General features: G+C 36.0%; 1 protein-coding gene across 1 annotated transcript in view; it reads right to left on the reverse strand.

The window, feature by feature from the left end:
• LOC104412992 (diacylglycerol kinase beta-like) overlaps positions 1 to 14,862 on the reverse strand; it is a gene marked incomplete at both ends in the record, with an annotated part of 47,806 nt that overhangs the window by 15,367 nt on the left and 17,577 nt on the right. The window contains 6 exons of the mRNA XM_010023873.1: positions 520 to 639; positions 1,165 to 1,239; positions 2,551 to 2,600; positions 8,535 to 8,675; positions 10,197 to 10,232; positions 13,029 to 13,182. Of these exons, the coding sequence (XP_010022175.1) occupies positions 520 to 639; positions 1,165 to 1,239; positions 2,551 to 2,600; positions 8,535 to 8,675; positions 10,197 to 10,232; positions 13,029 to 13,182 (576 nt within the window). The remainder of the gene's footprint in view (positions 1 to 519; positions 640 to 1,164; positions 1,240 to 2,550; positions 2,601 to 8,534; positions 8,676 to 10,196; positions 10,233 to 13,028; positions 13,183 to 14,862) is intronic.

Below are 14,862 nucleotides of genomic sequence, written 5' to 3' on the forward strand. Positions count from 1 at the left end.
GAGATTGACCACAGAACTCATGGAATCCACGTCACTGGAATTATTCACGACTGGCTTCGACAAAGCCCTGGATAACTCAAGTCTGTGGCCTTGCCACGTATCACAGGCTGGACCAGATGATCTCTAGAAGTTCCTTCCAACCTCGATTGTTCTGTGACTCAGTATAGCTAGGCCACACAACACAGCACCATGCTGAGAAGCCTAGACACTGCTTCAAGCCAGCTGTAACATACACATGGGTAGTAAACCATTCTGAACAGATACACTGCAGCTAGGAATTAACAGTATGTGTTAACAGGAGAAATTAATCAGCTTTTTACAGCTTCCAGCTCCAGAACTGCCTGATGTTGCTTCAAATGTGCTAATGCACCTCTGACTTTGAAGACATACTTCTGTTCTTTGCATGTCATTCAGCCATAGTAAAGAAAAGCCATTCTTTACACAGGCCACAGAGGAACTAACCTGAGGGTCACAGTTGACACGCAAGCAGAAACTGGACACTCTTATGTTAATACTTACATTTTCTAAACCAAGGAGGACCAAGAGGGGGATTGTTGTCATTCCTCCCTGGATCCACTCTTCCAGAGAAACAGTGCCATCATGATCATAGTCAATTTCTTCCATCATTTCATGAAGGATCTACATAATTTAATGAAAAATCTCATAAATTCCATATTCTAATACAGCAATTTCTTGTTAGGACATGTGCAGATCTCCAGTTCCCTCATCCACATGCAAAAGGCAAGGAAAATATTATTTGTATGGCACCTGTAGAAAGTGAGTACTGACAGTTCAGAAAATGAAGTGTCAGATTCTTATATTTTATTATCACCTAAAGTTCCCAAACCAAGTTATGTACTTACTATGTACAATACAAATAACAGGTACTTACTATTAACAAATTTTCAGAGACAAAACAGTCGTGTTAATTACTACATGCACTGAAGAAAATCCCTAACTGTAGTAAGAATGTTTCACAGATCTGATTTAATCAGAAAAACACTCATGAAAGTGCTAATTGACAGTGACATAGTAGAGCACAGACTATTATTGTTTCTATTTTACTAATTAATACATAGAGACACATGCTGACATGAAGTATTACAACATGATTAAACTTCCCCTCTAGCAACATTAAAAACTTGTGATAAAATGGATACTTGCTGGACTCAGTTCAGTAATATCCCATTCAAGGTATTCTGCAACATGCATCATTTGAGCAATGATATTTTCTAGCTCCTATGAATGAATGAAAAAGAATGATAATATTTAACACAATATTTTAAAGACAAATTCTACTGTAAGCAACTAACAATTCAAACATACCGCATTCAGTGACACTGTTCCATCAATGTTTCTAATGAAATATCCTTTACACTGGAAGCTGTCTACACTTACGTGAATCCGCTTCAATATCAAAACATTAGGCACGGACCACAAAGCACGCATGGAGGTGAAATACAGCACCACAACCAAAGGACAGCATCTGGGTTCAAAATAGTAATAGATTCTTCCTTCCTGGTTGATCATTAGAGCACTGGTTTCATGATCTAAAGTCCACCTTGTGATATAATGATGTAAGGATCTTTAAAATCCAGAACTCTAACAAACTTTTTTTTTTTTGACAGCAGTTATATAATCCATAACTTTCTAATAGAAGTAAGGCATAAAGTGGACAATATAAACTAATACAGAGATATTTGCTGACCATTACAGTGCTGTGATTTCACTTGATCATGTATCACTGATGCTCCTCTGTATTTACATATACGGAGGTTTGGTTTGTAAACATGTTCAAATGCTTATCTAGAACCATTCTGAATTTGCGTGTGTATTCATTATGCACTAGTTATCCAACTCATATTTTGTATTGCCTATAACTATGATACAGCATTTACCTTATACCTCTGTATTACTTGGCTTCCCTATTCCCATGTCACTTACGGGAATCACCTGCTCTAATCTACTCTATGCTGTCATTTCAGGGAAATACAAAAGAAGGGAAAACAAAAAAGAAAGCTGCCTATAAAATACTTCTTTCTGTTAGCTAACTGAACAAGGATAGTTACATTTTTAAAATTATTTCTACATCTCTGATTTTCCTTCAAACTTTGTACCTCTATTCTTAATAACAACATGGAAGTTCTGATATCTCTCCACATACATCCAGTGAGTGACTCTCGCATTTTCCCCTTTTCATTAAATCTTTACAAATAGTGCTTTCATACACATCTTCCAGCAACACACTAGAATTTTAGAAAGCCTATTAATGTGTCCCCTACAGTAGCATGGTTAAAAATCAGAAGACCATAGAATAGGACTCCACGACAGCAATGTCAGCATTTGAAAATTCATACAGTTGTAGAAGAAGCGGCTTAATGGAAAACTCAAGAGTTACTTTCAAAATGGCTGACTTTTTATCAATTATAGTTTATACTGCTTCTATTAATTAGGAATAAATATAATCTTGATTTGGATTAATGTAGCTTTGTTTAGGTATGCCATTATGATGTACGCTTACAATGAATTAAAATACGTAAATAACATTACCGAACTATCCAGGTAGCCATTCCCATCTGTATCATATAAGCGAAACATAACTAAAAAGGAAACAAAAAGAGAAGGAATGTCAGTCAGAAAACATAGTAACAACATAATTTCACTAAAAAACAAACACAAGAAAAACCAAAACCACACAACAACCAAACCAAAGCACAAACCAACCAAACCTAAGTTTTAAAGAAAGGACAAACATTTACATTTTCCTTTAATGATCACACTAACTGTAGACCCACAAAACACTCTGTATTATGTGAGAGGTTCACTCAGCACCTACCCTGCCACAATGCCTCCAACAAGACACATTAGTAATACAGTGCAATTGCACCTTTTCCACATAATCACTACAATAGCTACATGATCTGTATTCATGATGAGTACCATCAAAAGGCCCCTCTCTCTGTCATCTTGCCAAACAGGATAACGCACAACTGGTCATGCAATCGTTGATAAGCTTAAGTTACAAGGGTATCCCATTTCCTTGGTTGCACCTATCACTATTCAGTAGTTACATTGCTTTAGAAATGCTTTCTGACCAACAAAATGAAACAAAGCGTTATTATTTTAAGTACCTAAACAGCCAAGTCCAACAATAAACATTCCTCACAGACTGGCAGCATGACTCCTCCCAGGATCAGACTTATTTCATCAATTTGAAAATGTATTTCTAACATTTTGGGGAGTTACCAAGACAAGAATACCTGCATTCTGACAGTATCTGGAAATGGATATACACTTTTAAGTTTATATCATTACTTGATTCCAGCCACAAGAGCAGGTATGTCCACCATTACCAAGATATTTCAAAGTAGCTTATTCTGCAGATCATATACTGCATCAAATTGCAGAGCAGAAATAAGCCTAAAGCTTTGGTAGGAATACTGTTAAAAGGCTAAAAATGAAAACCAGAAGCCTCACTCCTTGCCCCTACTTTCTGGGAAAGTTTGTCACAGCTCTGAAATCTAAACAGCACCCACTTAAAAATTATGTTCCCTCCCCCCCACCCCCAAATCTGTTTTCTAAGCAGTAAGAAGAGAGCCCATGTCCCGGACATTGTAATGCCTTGACTGATAGTGGAGCCCAATCAATCTGCTTACAAACTGTAAACATACGACCTATTCAACAATGAACAATCATGAACAATCATTCTACGATTCAACAGTGAACAATCCCATCACACTGGATCCACAGCAAATGCTGCTACAGTCCAATAAATTCTGCAAGCAAAGCTTATCACAGTTTTCAGGAAATAATATACTGAGAAGTAAGAGGAAATTCTAAGCAATTGGAAAGTAAAGTTAGAAAAAAATTATTATTTCTGACTTGCAGCAAAACATACTTAGCTATTATATGGATTGGTTTGCTGCCCTTACATGTCCCATGTTATCCACAAGTTGTTCACCTAACTGTGGGGATAAAAGGTAAGTACTATACCTCTCTACCACTTCAGCAATTTTTGCCACTAAATCGAATTGCTTTCAAGAGCTGTAATGTAAGATTTAAAATATTTACTGTTGTACACTGTTTCAAGCTACAGAGGCCCATTATTTGTTAGTTATAGGCTAAGAAAACCTACAAAAATATCTTTCTTTGCCTGTGAATTACAGAGCAGAAACGTTTCAGTATAAAACAACAGTTAACGCTAAAGGGCAGCAAAGATCGGTACTGTCCCTGCTAGTACACCTTCTACCAACGCTGCTCAGAGCATGACAGCTAATACTATCTGGCACAGGTAACATTAAACATTTAGTTTCCACAGGGATGAATCACTGAATGAGTGATAAAGATCAAATCCTTTGGTTCTTCTTCCTCCTCCTCTGTGATTGTAATGCACTGGTTGAAAGAATGTTCTACAGTTACCATGACACAAGTTTTAGCATCTCCATGATCTTTACCCACAGCAGAGAAGCAGCGCTTACAACATTTTTTTTCCTTTAACATGAATCGGTAGTTCTAACCAGCCATTTTAAAACAGACATTAGCGTAATTATAACTGTTTCACCTTTGCAGCAAAGTCTCTCCAATTGCATACATATTAGGTAGTGAAAAGGCTCAATCTGTGTTCTTGGGTGAAAAACAACCCCAACTATGCTACTGGTGTGGCATGCAATCTCTTGCATATTTTTTTCTATTCACACCCTGCTAAATATTCATGTTCTTGCTGATTTATGCACTCTAAGAGAAAAACCAACAAAATGATAAAAACAACTGAACAAAAGTTCTGATGTGTCCTAGGTTCAGCTATGGCAGTCATTTTTTCTCCTTCTTAGTAGCTGGTGCAGTGCTGTGCTTTTGACTTTCAGCCTGGGAACAACGCTGATAACACCGAGGCTTTTAGTTGTTGCTAAGTAATGTTCACTCTGACCAAATACTTTCTCAGTCTCATGCTCTGCCAGGGAGGAGGGGAAGCTGGGAGGAAGCAGAGAGAGGACACCTGACCCAAACTGGCCAAAGGGGTATTCCATACCACGGCACGTCATGCCCAGTATAGAAACTGGGGGGAGTTACCCGGAAGGCCCAGATCGCTGCTCGGGTCGGGCTGGGTATCGGTCGGCGGGTGGTGAGCGGTTGTGTCCTTTTCCCTTGTTATCCCTCTTATCATTATTATTGGTAGCAGTAGTGGTTTGTGTTATACCTTAGTTACTGGAGTGCTGTTATCTCAACCTGTAGGAGTTACATTCCTCCGATTCTCCTCCCCATCCCTCTGGGAGCAGGGGGAGGAAGGAAGAGGGGGGAGTGAGCAAGCGGCTGCGTGGTTCCAAGTTGCCGGCTGGGCTTGAACCACGACATGATGCAATCTACAAAGACCAAGTAAACCTTTTGTATTTCTTTTCACATCGCTTTACATGATAGCACTGACTGGCCACTAGAATTCTGTTACTAGACTGTACACCTTTTGTAAATAATTATAAACACATTAAAACAAAATTAACCAAGATGAGATCAGTTGCTGCATTGCTCTACTTTCATCTGCAACTTCCAGGCTTCTGATCTTGTGTATGAGAAAAGCAGGCATCCCAGAAATTCCGAAAGTTCAAACTATGTTGTTTTGAGAAGAAATTGGGGAATCCATTCTCAAAAATGCATGCACAAACAAGTGTTGAATGTACTTTCTATGTTCACCAGTGCATGTACTTTGAAAACCGTAAGGCTTGTTACTCTCCACAAAAGCCTGAGTGTCCAAGAACTGCATAGCATAGCAAAAAGACTATAACTGCAATTTGGATTACTGCAAAAATACAACACTGTGTAGCACTCTCGAAGTTTCTGTTCATATGGGAAGAACAGAAATAGAATAACCTGGAGTTTTGATAAAAGAAACTGGAAAAAACCCTCAGAACTCATTCTTGGAGTTTCTGTTTATAATAGTGGAGAGAAGTTCCAGCACTTGTAAGCATATTATGTTTGTAAAGCTACGGTACCTGTGGAGATCATATGCTTCCTCCACACCATTTATGTCTAATGCCCTTCATCCTGCCTCCTGATATTTCTCTAAACGGTTTCACAAGATGTATGTCTGGTGTCCATGGTTACTCTGATAAAAAACACATTCAGAATGAGGAATAGGTTGTGCTGATAAAGCCTTATGTGATTGTGAACTAAAATAACTTCTACTGTTGGGGTCATTAAGGAAAGTAAGTTGAGCCACAAAACACAACTATTCAGTTCTTAGGAATGACTTGCATATTTACAAGGAGTCTTTCTTACACATTCAAGAATCAAAGTGTGGACACCAGCAAGCAAAGTTTGGTAGCTGTGAAAATAACATGAAGAGCACAAAATGGTTTCTATGGATCAAGCCTACAGGTTGAGCCACAGAGCATGAAGGTATTTAACAATACAGATACACCTTGAACTATCTGCAATGTGACCTTAAAAAGACAACTTAAATTCTTCTAGTGTATACCTGCTAGGGAAATTTGGGATATTCTTATATTCAGGCCATACCTAGTTTATGAACAATAGATACGCTGAGCATGTCAAACAGGTGAAGTTTGCAGTGCTCAAGACCTCTAGAAATACACTGTTAATAGTTTAGAGAATCAATTTAACTGCTGGAATATTTGTAAATCTATGAAATTCCATAAATCATCTAGATTCAAACCCTAAACACTAATCTCTCTTAGTGTATTTATCTTTAAAACCCCTCCAGTTTATATCAAATTTTGTTTGAAAACACTTCCATGTTCTACTTGTCCTGAACCAAGTTTCCACTCAGGATCAGCTATGATCCAGAGTGTTCCCATTTTTTTTATCAACAGAAGAAAAATTAAAATCCTAATTGTAGGTTAGTATTAATATTAATTTTGGCAACTCCAGAATAAACTATCCTTGCTTTCTTCTCTCCACTGCTACTAATTTATAATTTACCTTACAGCCACAGGACCTACTGCTATAAAATTATTTCAGACAAAGGGCTAAACTATATCATTAATTTATAACAACAATTCAACTAAAGTCAATGGGGAATTCTGCATAATAATGGTCCACTATAAGCCAGTATTCAGACACTAAAAAGTGACAATATGTGGTATATTTCAACTCTGTATAAGAAAGTAGAAAAGAAAACCATGGAATAACCTTAATTATATGTAGTAAAAAAGATCTTGAATATATCAGACATGGAAGTACCAGACATCTATTAAGTCACGCTCTCTCGCTCCTAAATCATATAGATCATTCATAGTATTTTGCCTATACAGTTCCTTTTGCAGGAAGTTCATGGGACATCCCCTACACTAAAATGATCACCTGCTCCTCTGGCTCTCCTCTTTTGCATTGTAGCAATTCCTGACACTAGAGGAGGCAACTGATCTCCATTTCATGCTATGGTTTGTGCATTGAGCTCTTCAGAGCTCTACTGAGGTTTGCATTAACTTGTTAGTATGAAACAGTTATTATATTGTAAGTTAAATTCAATCTTGGTTAGGAACTTAGTTTTCCTGTGCTTGTCTTCTGAATGCACATACACACATACATCCTTATATTCTAATTATATGACAGCTAACTAGTATTACCAAATTAGGAGATGACTCCTTATAATCTTCCCTGAGGCAAAAGTATTGGTGATCTTACAGTACAAATTTGTTATTGTAAGCTAACCACAGGTAATGAAACATCAAGATACTTCCAACAATATGCAGTCATTTAACCATATTCCAGCAGAAGGAGCCTACTCTCTGCATTTCCTATCACACTGAGTATTTACTTTCCATGCAGTATTACAGACTGATCACACAGTTCTTTTACAGACAGACCAGCTATGTATATCAAAGTATATCTGGTCTCATGAAGGACTATATTACTAGATCAACTGCTTATCTATCTGGAAAATGGGCTTCTAAAATTCCATGACAAGGAAACACACAGGGGTTTTTTCTTTTTTTTTTTCTCCAATTCACAGATCAAACTTTCAGTCACTTTTTTGAACAGGTAGAGATGCTGGGCTTTAATGAATCAGGCCCCTAATTAAAAACATCAAGTAATTTCTAACTTTCAGTGTCAAGTATTTCCAACACTAATGCAGACTTAGAAAATTTTTGGCTTTTCTGTATTCACTAATACAGCTTATATTAACAACTCTTCTTTGTTGGAATCAGATTGTTTACTACAGATTATTCACCACTTCTGTATCTCTCTAAGTATCCTCAACATATTTCATTTGTTTCTCTAGGCTCTAACACTAATCAAGAGACAACAGTATAGAGAGGATTATTTCAACTAAGAATGTATGATTTTTACTCCTCATCTTAGCATGTGCTAGATAGAAATTAATTAAAATCTCGTCAAATTACTACCATTAGCAAGAAAAAAGGGTAATTTCTGCAAGAATTGCCACTTAGATTATATTTTTATAATACAGCTACTCAAAACTGAGTCTCAAACTGAAAATTTAGAAATAGAATTTTTGATGATTTATTGAAATAAATACATAGAATTAACTTTAAAAAAAAAGAACAAAAAAAAGAACATACATTCTAGCTTGTCTTCAGGTCTTCCTCTTTCTAGCAGTGACAAATAGCAAACAATATCTTTCAGCTGGATCATGTCTGGTAAATTTAAGTTGGCAGGAGTAGGAGGTCGGGATGTAGAGGTACCTTTGTTAAGTCTCAGACCTGGAAATAACCCACAAGCTTTGTTACTCTTAACATATGATATAAGCAGAAAATACATGCATCTTCAGTTTATGTGAATCTCAGATGACTTAATTTAAATACAAATTCAAATTTTTAAACAATTCATGTTCACATTTTATCCAGCAAAGGCAGAATTAAAATGATAGTGAGGTTGCAAATATTATATAGATAAAGCAAATTATTGGGGGGGGAATCAATTATGGGAATGGCATAACCCTTTTTTCATATCTGCTGATCTGTCATTTGACTACAAAAAAATTGGTGAATATTTTTGTTCTACAACATTACATGTTAATTTAAGTATTAAAACAATCTCTGCACAATGTTCCATGCTCTTCTTTGTGCTTGTAGAAGCTTCATCTAATTCATAGATAGAAACTAGCTACACTAATTGAGATGTTTTAGTGTCAAAGAAAAATGATAATACACGTGTAGTCTTCCCCAAAACACAGCCAGACATGTGTCGGAGCAACACATACACAAAACATGGGAAGCCTCTGCCACAGAAAACAATGAAAATAAACACAGAACTTAAATAATAGCCATAATAATGGTTCAAGCATTGTGATCAAGAGCAGCTCCAGTGTACCACATGGAATACAAGTTTCAACACTGCCAAACTTTTTGTTTCAAGAGAATGTTAATATAACTGGACCTGATTATATTACTGGAATCTGCAAGACCAACAAAGAGAGGGTTAAAAAAAAAGGAAGGACAGCAGAACACAGAGAAAACAGCAGTAAAACTTGCCTTACAAGTTTGTTACATTTCTCACTGACTGTAGTGATGTTGAAGATGAAACTTCACAAAAGGATTTACTGTTCATAAATATTTTCTATAACTAATTCAGAACAGATTTGCCATTGCACACATAACCTATATAAATGATTTCATCCATTTGTGTTGGACAAGTTGATTACTGTGGCAAATGGGGACAATTCTGGTGTTTCCCCCTCCCCCTACTTTTATCCTGAAAAATTTAATTACAATCTGAAGACATTTTCAAAGATCTACTGGGGTACCCATGTTTAAAAAAAAAAAAAATAAAATCAGTAAATAAGAGTAAATTGGCATGAAGAAAATATATCTTTGAATCAAGTTAATGGCTTCAGGCAGATAATAAACAATGAAAGTAAATATTTAAATTAATAAAAAGATTTAATAGTGTAATGTTCTATTAAATGAGCTTGCGTATCTGTTAAGTGCCCTTAAAATTAAGACATCATAAAATATTAATGAAGATGCTAGCTTTAATCACACAATGTACACAAATAGTTCACATTCCAGTCTTACATAAATCCTATGCACAGAATAAAAAGTGTTACAAAACTTAGACCAACTCATCTCAAAAATGTGCAGTCCTGAAATCCCAATGAAAAAAACCTACAAAATTTAAGGGTATCTTTTAGCTTCTTATAAGCTTCAAGGTACAGGTTACTTCTTAATCAGAGGTGGCAGAGGGGTGGCTCCAATGTACTGATTTACAGTGCTGCTGCTTACCTGGCATCTGTTTCCATCTCTCTTCAGACACCTTAACTGAAAACACAATTTATAAACAGACATGAGTGGACCAAGATATATTAAGTAAAAAACAGACACATACCAGAGAGATTTATGAACCCTGCTGCTTTCCTTTTTATGTTCTCTAGCCCTCGTGTACCTTTCCACTTTCCAGAAGAATGTCAAATGTTTCTGGCAAATTTATTTCCCAATATGGTCACTTTCTTTTTTTGCTATTGGTAACATTTAAAAATTACTGGATATCCTAAAATACAGGTTTCCGTAATTTTCATTTGCTCTTCAAAATGTATCAGTGCAAACTTTTTGCCCTATAAATGCTACAAATTATTAAGACGTAACATCTAGTCTAAATACGAACGGTATATTTTCAAGCACAAATAACTCCTCCCTGAGGTGAACTGAATTGTACCTCTGAACATGCTTTGGATAAAAAAAATTTATCAAATTTCTGGTATTACCCTAAATACATATGGAAGACTACTAATCTGGTCTCACTTTACATTATTTCTTAAGTCTTTACTAGCAGAAGATGAAAATTAACTACAAATTGGGAAAAGTGAGTGAAGGAGAAAAAAAATATAGGAGGTAGCATTAGAGTAAGAAACTTAGCATACAGTTTAAACTACAACAATAGTAACAACCATAATGATGATAATTACCATCATCATTATTATTTTACAACACATAAGAATAAAATCTATCAGAAACAATTATAGTGGAAGTGAAGAAAGCTGAGTATGGCCTATACTGGACAGAATTTAGCTGTAAATCTGCAACGACCTAAACTTATTTCTACATATGAATTATGTACATATGAAGTTTCAAAACCATAGAAATACAACATCAGAATGATAAAGGATGATTTTTTAAAAAAACACTAGTCAGATAACATATGTAAAAACACGGCATAATAAATAAATGTGCAGCACTAAATAGCAGCTGCTATTGGAGTCATCAGGCAAAAAGCATTAAGTGTAAAAGATAAACTTTGGTGGCTGGTACACTGCATGCTTATTGTTGATGCTACTCAGTGAAAACATGATGAAAACTTCAATGAAAACTTAAAAGCAATGAAAGAGGAAATGGATTTGTGCTGCTGAGACTTTACAGGCAACCGCCTCTATTCATCCCTGAAAACAAATGCAATGCTGTAAATCTACAACATCCAAAATATGCCCTGAAGCATACAATAAAGAATACATTTAGAAGTGCCCTTACAGATTCTGTTGCAAAGCGTCTTTAAGGGCACGGGACTGAGTTTGGACAAGTCTGAACGACTTGTCCAAACCACCGCTAATTTATTACCGGAGCTGTAGTTAGCAAGAGAAGGTTTTGAGGAGGAATACTCCACACAACCGATTACAACATAGTCTACTAAGCCTACTCCTCTGCACAGGGAACCAACAAAAGCCCAAGGAAATGCACAGTCTACACAGCAGATATTTGTGGCAGTAGATGTGCCTATGGCTGTTCTGATTAGAAATGACGAAAAAAACACAATTATGAAGTTTGCTTAGCATTTGATGTACTAAGGAAACTTTGCTAGCAAGAAAGTTTTCTTGGTTAAGTCTAATTGCACTTAATGACCATTATATGTATACATTATAACCTAACAGAAAATGGTAATGTAATATGGGTATTTTTAGTTGGTTGGGTTTTCTTACCAGGAAATATAAGCTAAGAAGAGGAAATAACAGGTACTGTAAACTTAAATAAAGAAAAATAACTGAAACCCATTATTTAACATAGTTGAGAATGACATGCACTAAAAAGAAAACAATGGTCTGACCATTTTGGTGATATCTGAATGGGTGATATCTGAAAGCCTGTAATTAGTATTGTACACTGAGACATCTATGGAAATCTAGTGCGTGATACCTGCAAGAAAAGCTAACATTTCAGACAGCAGCACTTGTACCAAATTCACGACTTCTGGATGAATTGCAGTTTCAAGACACCTAATACTCATTTAAAGAATTCAAGCAATTAAGTACCCATCAAACCATTCGGTAACTTGCTCTAAGCTCCCAGCTGTTCAAACTGCAGAATTTATTTCACCAAATTGGTCTGGCTTCTGCTTTTAGCCACTGGATTTTGATAGAGTTCCCAAATTACTGAAGCGCTAAACCAAAATACTTCAAGTTACGAGGGTAACCCCAAATTTCTCCCACAGATTTTCTTTAAAAACTTTATAAAATTCTGTAATTTGGCAGGTTTAACACTATTTTGCACAGATGTATTTTAACATGTTATGCCCTCTAAACTCAAAATCACTTTTATAAAAATGCTTAGTTTAGCAAGAAAATGTCAAAGATTCTTACATTGGGAAAAATAATACTGCTAACACTTACAGGACATGTAAAAAAATAGTAGTTGATAAGTATGCAAGATTATTAATAGCAGCATCACACCTATACAATTAAGAGAAGCAGCAGTAACTGGGCACAGGACTTGTATATAAAAGTAGCAGCAAGAGCCTCCTGCATGAATACCTGAAAGATTCAAAGCCTTTATACAGTAGAGTAGGCAGCAAGATCATGTAACCATAGCAATCTGATTAGCATTAACATGACAAAAACTGTCCACTTGGTGTCTCAGCTGCATCATAATTGTGAATTAAAAGACAAAACCATTTGACTTTTGTTTTCATGGTATTTCTTGTTCACGATTGAGTTAGTTTCTCCAATTTCACAAATACCAAAACAAAAAAAAATATACAGTTTAGAATTACATATATTTATAGCTATTAGAAATAAAATAGCATGTGGATGGAATCTTCACCTCTTATATTAATGTTATTTCATTACTTACCTCCAGAAAGCTGCTGGGGTTTATTTTTTATTAACGGGCTGCAGTGAGATATTTTGTTGCTAAATGATGTAAAAAGATGCTCGATGAAATCATCTGGTAACTCTGCCTCCAGAAAAGTCTTCATGAACAGCTTGAACCCCTCTAAATCAATTGTCTAGGGTGGGAAAAAAAAATAAAATTAAATACCATATTCTCTAGTTTCTTGAATAGAATATAGCTTAACAGCACATATAAAACTGAAAACAAAGGCACCTACAGAGCTCACAGGGATGTACCTAGCAAGTCTTTGCTTTTTCCATAATTAGGCAGACAACAATCAGGGGATTTCTGGATGCCTAATTCAGGGAATTGAAGGCCTCCTGTCTTTTCCTAGATTTTCCTGGTATTCATCAAAGAGAAAGTAATCACCCTGTCTTAAATAGGTTCTAATAATCAAATGAGAATGCTGAGACATGCAACGTTACTTACAAGGAAAAAAAAAAAAGGTGTTGATATAAAACATCTGTCATTTAGTTTAATTTGGTTTTGTTTTTGCCAGCAAGTTAAGAGCTGATTAATGCAACTCCATCAATATTTCCTCCTGGTGAGACAGCATTGCCTTTTTTAAGTAATAAACCACAGAATATCCCAAGTTGGAAGGGACCCATAAGGATTATCAAATCCAACTCTCTCCTCCTTGCAGGATTACCTAAAACTAAACTGCAACTAAGAGCATCATCCAGACGCACCTTGAATCCTGACAGGCTTGGTGCTGTGACAATTTCCCTGAAGGACCTGTTCCAGTGACCAACCACCCTCTCAGTGAAGAACCTTCTCCTAACACCCAATCTGAACTTTCCTTGACACAGCTTCATTCCATTTCATGTATCCTACTGCTGGTCACCAGAGAGAGATCAGTACCTCCCCCTCCACTGCCTCCCTTAAGGAAGGCATAGAGTGCAAAGAGGTTGCAGCAATGTAAAGCATTATGATCTCATTTTATCCAGCTAATTTAGAACCACTAAAGATAAAGGTATCCTGAAACATATTGAGAGAGCTTAAGGCAATTTTAGTTTTATCTCAGAAATAACTGACAACTGCCTACTTAAAAATGATGCTACTCAGTTAAGTATGTGATTTTAAAACAGCTTATCAATTATTGATCTGTAACAGTTTTTGTTTCAAACAGGACACCATAAAATAATCAAGGGATAAAGCCGTATTATACCACAAAATTGACTTGGAGAAATTTCCCTATTAGAAAGGAAAAGACTAGCAAGAAATCAGCTTGAAACCATGCTAGAAAAAGAAAATTTAAACTGAATTTTTGAAGTACCTCATTGACCTTGGAAATAGGTAATTTTTACAATGACATTCAACACTTTGGAGCAGGGATTTCTCACCTCCTATCTCTTCTTTTTTATATATATATATATATACACACACATATTTCTGAGATGTAGAAATTTTATGTCCACATGAAATAAGGAGTTTCCCATTCAGGCCAAGACCTAACTGCTCCAGGGTAATGTTTTAAATGCGTATCACTGTCCTTATGAGGGACCAACACCACAGATTGCAAAATTTGACTAATCTTGCGCAAGTCATTATTGTTAGGAATGCAAACATGGCAAGAGGGTATCTATGCTGTGCTTCTAATCCAGAACACCTTATTTGAGAAAGTTCAGTGAAACCAATAAAACTCTTATATACTGAAAACAAAAATAGCAGACTTAAAAAAAAAACCCTGCCTCCACGAGGCTCAAGATAGGTGTAAAGCTTGGACATGGGTTATCTCTGTCTCATAAGAGAGCTTAAGCTACCCTCTTCTACTTTGGGAAATCATACACTCTTT

The sequence above is a fragment of the Nestor notabilis genome, unplaced genomic scaffold (assembly GCF_000696875.1).
Source record: "Nestor notabilis isolate BGI_N333 unplaced genomic scaffold, ASM69687v1 scaffold171, whole genome shotgun sequence".
Taxonomy (NCBI): Eukaryota; Metazoa; Chordata; class Aves; order Psittaciformes; family Psittacidae; genus Nestor; species Nestor notabilis.